The 5656-nt window shown below is 38.9% G+C and overlaps 1 protein-coding gene across 1 annotated transcript; it reads left to right on the top strand.

Moving 5' to 3' along the window:
* Positions 1-1237: 1237 nt before the first annotated feature.
* LOC123886499 lies at positions 1238-4090 on the top strand. Its single transcript, XM_045935816.1, has 2 exons — positions 1238-2212; positions 2288-4090. Exons 1-2 carry the CDS (start codon positions 1238-1240, stop codon positions 4088-4090), a joined length of 2778 nt encoding a protein of 925 aa, XP_045791772.1.
* The last annotated feature ends 1566 nt before the right edge of the window (positions 4091-5656 follow it).

Below are 5656 nucleotides of genomic sequence, written 5' to 3' on the forward strand. Positions count from 1 at the left end.
GAGGAGCTAGGGCAAGGGCTTGGAGGAGGGATTCGAGGAGCAATCTTCGTGAGTTCGTCGATCCAAGGTAAGAGAGTAGATTTCATATTCGTGGGTGACTCGAGGAAGGGGAGAATGTCGATTTCTCCTCACCCGAACTTCCTCCACCCCATTTTCGTTTTAGTTTGGATGGATTTTCTTAATGGAAATCGATTCTAAGGTTCATAACATGTTTAACATGCTCTTATCATGATGTATGAACGAATCTAATGGTTAAAAACGAGATTTATAAAGGATTAAACTCAAGAACTTTATGTTCTTGAGAGTTTTGAGTAAAAGTGTTAAATCTCTACTTTTTCGTAGTAAAAATGGTAGATCGGTGAAATGAACCGTCCTTTTGTATTTAGATATGTTTGTTGCACTTGAATACAAACTCATTTGGGGTTTATAACATGAAAAATGGGATTTTTGGGTGAATTTGGGTGGAAATCGCATGTTTTGAGCAGTTCTGGCAGGAGCTGTTCGCTACAGCTTGCTGCAGCTCGCCACGAGCAGGTGACCCACTGGTGTGGTTCGCTGAAGCTCGCTGAGCCTTCGCTCAGCGAACAGCTCGCTACAGCTCGCTAAGGCTCGCTTAGCCACCGTGACAGCACAGCACTTTGCTGTTTTGGAATTTGAATGACTTTGAGGGTTCTGACATGTTATATTATGTATTTTACCCAGTTTTTCACGTAGATTCCGATTCCGGAGTTTGTTTTATGATAAAATGCATGCTTAATACACTTTACTTATATTATTAGTATTGTGTTAAAAATGTGAGTAAATGCATTGTATGTGTTGATGATTATGATGATGTTTATTTAAATGTCAAAGAAGTATATTAAGGTGTTAATCAACTTAATCAACTTAAAAAAAAAATCAAATTTTCAAAAAAATCTAAAAAATAAAAAAAGGCAGTTTCTGAAATTTTTTCCGAATTAATTCCCCATTGTGCTGCCTCATCGAAAAAAATTAATAAATCAGAATCTCCTATTAATAGGAGACGCCACCTCAAAAATCTCAAATTCATTGTTTTTCTATTTTAGTTTAATTTATTACTATTTTCGTAATTTCAAAAAAATCCAAAAAAATTTGAAAAATCTTTATTTGATTTTATTAGATTTTTAGTCATATTTGTATATTTTTCTAATCTCGTCTCGATCGAATTTCCATTTTCGGTTGAATTTCTTCTTCTGATTCTAATTTAAACAATTACACCATGGCTGACCAAAAGACTTTAAGAGAGCTTGCAGCACCTGACATTAATTATAATTCACTTTGTATTAAATACCCTAATGTTGCTGTAGCTTTCGAATTAAAGTCGGGCCTAATACACCTGTTGCCCAAGTTTAGCGGTCTTTCCGGTGAAGACCCCCATAGGCATCTGAAGGAATTTCAGGTCGTGTGCTCTACACCCTTGAGACCTGAAGGAATCACCGAAGACCATATCAAGCTAAGAGCCTTCCCTTTCTCACTCCAAGGAGCTGCAAAGGACTGGTTATACTACCTTCAGCCAAACACTGTTGCAAGCTGGACTGATCTGAAAAAGCTTTTCCTAGAGAAATACTTCCCTGCTTCTAGGGCCGCATCCATAAGAAAGGAGATATGCGGCATCAGACAATGTGACAGCGAGTCACTTTCTGAATACTGGGAACGATTCAAACAATTAGTGTCCAGTTGCCCCCAACACCAGATCTCTGAGCAGCTACTTATCCAGTACTTCTACGAAGGACTATTACCCATGGATAGGAATATCTTAGATGCTGTTAGTGGCGGAGCCCTTGTCGATAAGACACCCGCTGCAGCGAAGGCTCTCATTGAGAACATGTCTCTAAACTCCCAACAATTCACCACTAGAAGCAATTCTGTGGTTCTGACAAAAGGAGTGAATGAAATTCAAGCCTCCCCTCCCAACAAGGCTATAGAAATCAGACTTGACGAGCTTACCTCTCTAGTGAAGCAGTTGGCATTAGGAAAGACCCGGACTGTAGGAAGAGTGTGTGGCATTTGCACCTCCCCTGAGCACCCGACAGATATATGTCCCATCCTACAAGATGAATCCATAACTGAGTTTCCTCAAGCATACGCAGCAAATGTGTACAATCAAGGCAACAACCAAAATAGATACAATGCTCCTGACCTTTCCACTAATAGATATCATCCCAACTGGAGAAACCATCCAAACCTGCAGTATGGGAATCCACACGCACAACAACAGTTACAGTCACCCCTTCCCCAACCTGCTCAAAACATGCCACCACCAGCAGTGGCTACTTCTGGATCTTCACTAGAGGACATCGTCAAGCAATTGGCCGTGCAAATACAGACAACAAATGCATCCATGAACGATCTGAAAACACTGGTCGGACAACTAGTGACTACTATGAACCAAATGCAAACTCAGAGCTCCAGGAACCTCCCTGACCAAACTGTACCTAACCCAAATGTTAGTGCAATCACTCTTAGGTCTGGCAAGGAAGTCGACGCAGCAGTAGAAGCAAGTGTTGATAACAGTGGAGAAAAAAATGATAAAAATAATAAAAATAAGTCAACTCCTACACCTGTACCCACACCTACCCCTGAACTTGATGAAGATGAGGAGCAGTCCATACCACTTCCCTTCCCTCAAAGAGCTGTCAAAAGCAAAAGGGAGCATCAGTTCGACATGGATAGGGAGATCTTGGATGTTTTTAAGAAAGTTGAAGTAAACATCCCTCTCCTTGAGGCTATCAAACAAATCCCGAAATATGCCAAACTCCTCAAGGAGATGTGCACAAACAAGAGGAAACTAAAAGGGAACTCGAGAGTTAATATGAGTAGGAATGTCTCTGCAATCATACATCAGACAGACTTGCCCGAGAAATGTGAAGATCTTGGAGTCTTTACTGTCCCTTGTACCATAGGCACTACCGAATTCGGAAGTTGCATGTTGGACTTAGGCTCCTCCATAAATGTTATGCCTACATCTATATATAACTCTCTTTCCCTTGGTCCCTTGCAGCCTACAGGTCTTGTCATTCAGCTTGCAAATAGAAGCATCACCCGCCCTAAGGGTATTATCGAGGATGTGCTTGTTAAAGTTAATGATCTAATCTTTCCTGCCGATTTCTACATCCTCGACATGGAAAGAGAAACAAGTTCCAGTAAAGGAACCCTCATTCTAGGAAGGCCATTCATGAGGACCGCTAGAGCTAAAATTGATGCTTATGCAGGGACACTTTCAATGGCGTTTGGGAATCGTGTTATCCGCTTCAACTTATTTGATGCTATGAAACACCCGCATGAAGAACACTCTGTCTTTGCATTAGATCTATTTGATGGGTTGATAGATAATGAGTGCGCTGATGAGTTTATTAATGGTTTTCCATCTATTGTTGGTTTTGATGACACTTTCACTGGTCAGGACAGCACTAATATTGAAATTTGTTCTGTGTATGCTAAAATTAATGACAATCATGTTGCTACTAATAGCACTGACACTATTAGCACATACACTGGCACTTCTAACACAATCACTGTTGCAAACATTGACATTCTTGGTGGCTCCTCCACGATACCACAAGAGTCCAAAGTTCAATCTGATCAAGATGAATTATATGCTGCTCTTGGAATAGATCAATCTGCTGAAATTTTTTCTTGTGAATGTGGTATTTGTAATGTTTGTCTTGAGATCAATGCAGCTATTTTAGGTGAAGACATTTTGATGCTGACAATCACTTGTGCAGAAATTCAAACAAATTCAATAACTCTTGAAGTTGACACCAAAAATGTGGATTTTAGTCGGAAGCAACTATTGCCTATAGTAGAAAAATTGTTGGTGGAGCCTCTGATTAAGCCACGCGACAAGCAGTTGTTCTTCACAATCTATGCATCTCTCCCACCTATTTTATCTGACTCACAAGCTCAATTTGGCTTCTCTGTTTTCCACGTTTTTGTTATTGCAGGTCCACCATATTTTGTACTATTATACAAGTTCACGTGGTATTTGCTTTTTCTTGTTTCATGTGTTCGTAGTGCAGAAAGGCCTCCACCAAAACCGCCAGACATGGACTTTCCAGCTGCTACAGCTTAGCTCCTCGGGTGTGTTCCTTCCTTTTCTCACTTTATGCTTATTGTTATACATTGCGGACAATGTCTGTTTTAAGTGTGGGGGGAACATTTATTTATTTTATTTTTCTGTCAATTAAAAAAATATAACAATAATAAAATAAAAATAAATTTAGCATGCATGCAATTGTTATGAGTAGTTACATGTTTTAAGACTAGAGCAATATAGCTGTAGGATTGGTAAAATTTTTGGAAATTCTTGTTTTCATGCTTGATATGATGATCTTTGCACCTTAATGCACAACTGCTGAAAAACATGCAAACTTAGTAGTGGCTTGATAAATCTTTAAAATACACAGTCATTATCCTAAGTTGTTTGAGTATAGAATATGATAAAGAGGTATGATTAGGACTAAGTTTGAGGGAAAGCTGGATTACTTGATTGTAGGATCATGGCTAGATTAAATGATGGGATACTACACAATAAAAAAAAATTAAAAAAATTAATTATAGAATAAGTTCCTGTGCCCGAAACTGGAGGAACAATAATGAATATGTTGAGTTCCTGTGCCCAAAACTGGAGGAACAAATGCTGTGTAGGGTGCTCTATTCGGAGTAACAGGTTGGACTCATTACAAGTGAGATCCCGTCAGGTGAAAAGGTAGAGTAGCACCTAAAGCATAACTAAAATGAACTTAAGTAGTATCCTTGCGTATAAAAATCAAAAAGCCTGTGAGAACAAGAAAAGCGTAGCTTCCCCTCAAGCTGAAATCCGAACTCAAACTCTGAGTTGTAGGAAAGAAAAGACAGCTTAGTATCCTGACTGTGTAGTTTTCAAGAAGGATCATGTCATGACTCTGGTTGACAGTAATAGGCAGTACACACACACACGCTTGATTATCATTTACGGTTGATATACGGGAGTTATGCCAATCTTTGAAAAACAATCCATAGTTTGAACTTGAATCTTAGAATGTGTTGATTGCTTGTGACGTTGTATCATGACTTATTAAATATCTAAAAAGAAAAAAAAAAAAAAAAAAAAAGGGAATGAAATAAAAAAAATTGAGCCTTTAAGCTTGAGTTTTGCTCAGGAGAGCAAAAGAATAAGTGTGGGGGTATTTGATCAGTGTATTTATAATGCACTTTCTTCTATCTTATCATACGAAATTTATATGATTTCTCCACTTATTTCTAGCGTTTTCAATGAGTTTCCTAAGTTTAGGATAGTTTTGCTTTTATTTTGTTTTCACACTTATTTCATAAATAAACAGCAGTTTGACCTCTTCTCACTCTGCAGGCCATAACTGGAGCTACGAGTATCGGATTGAGGCTTGCGAGCATGCGTTGGAAAGCTAAGACTAAGAGATACAACTTTGATGTTGGAGCGAAATTCAAATTCCGAAGTTTACGTCGTGCCACGATGGGTTATATCGTACCACGATGAGAATGGAAAAAATCTGCACAGAATCTGCAAATCTTGAGGACCAAGCAGCCATCCCATCGCGCCACGATCAATCCAACGCACCACGATGCTGCTTAGAAATTAAGTCGAAAAAGCCTATAAATAGAGCCTTAGTCTCTCATATTT

The sequence above is a fragment of the Trifolium pratense genome, linkage group LG5 (assembly GCF_020283565.1).
Source record: "Trifolium pratense cultivar HEN17-A07 linkage group LG5, ARS_RC_1.1, whole genome shotgun sequence".
Taxonomy (NCBI): Eukaryota; Viridiplantae; Streptophyta; class Magnoliopsida; order Fabales; family Fabaceae; genus Trifolium; species Trifolium pratense.

Bases quoted from the DNA above. Each gene is read 5' to 3' on its own strand.
- LOC123886499 (XM_045935816.1), top strand. From the start codon at position 1,238: ATGGCTGACCAAAAGACTTTAAGAGAGCTTGCAGCACCTGACATTAAT. The intron at 2,213-2,287 runs GGGAATCCACAC...CCACCAGCAGTG, and splicing joins ACCATCCAAACCTGCAGTAT to GCTACTTCTGGATCTTCACT.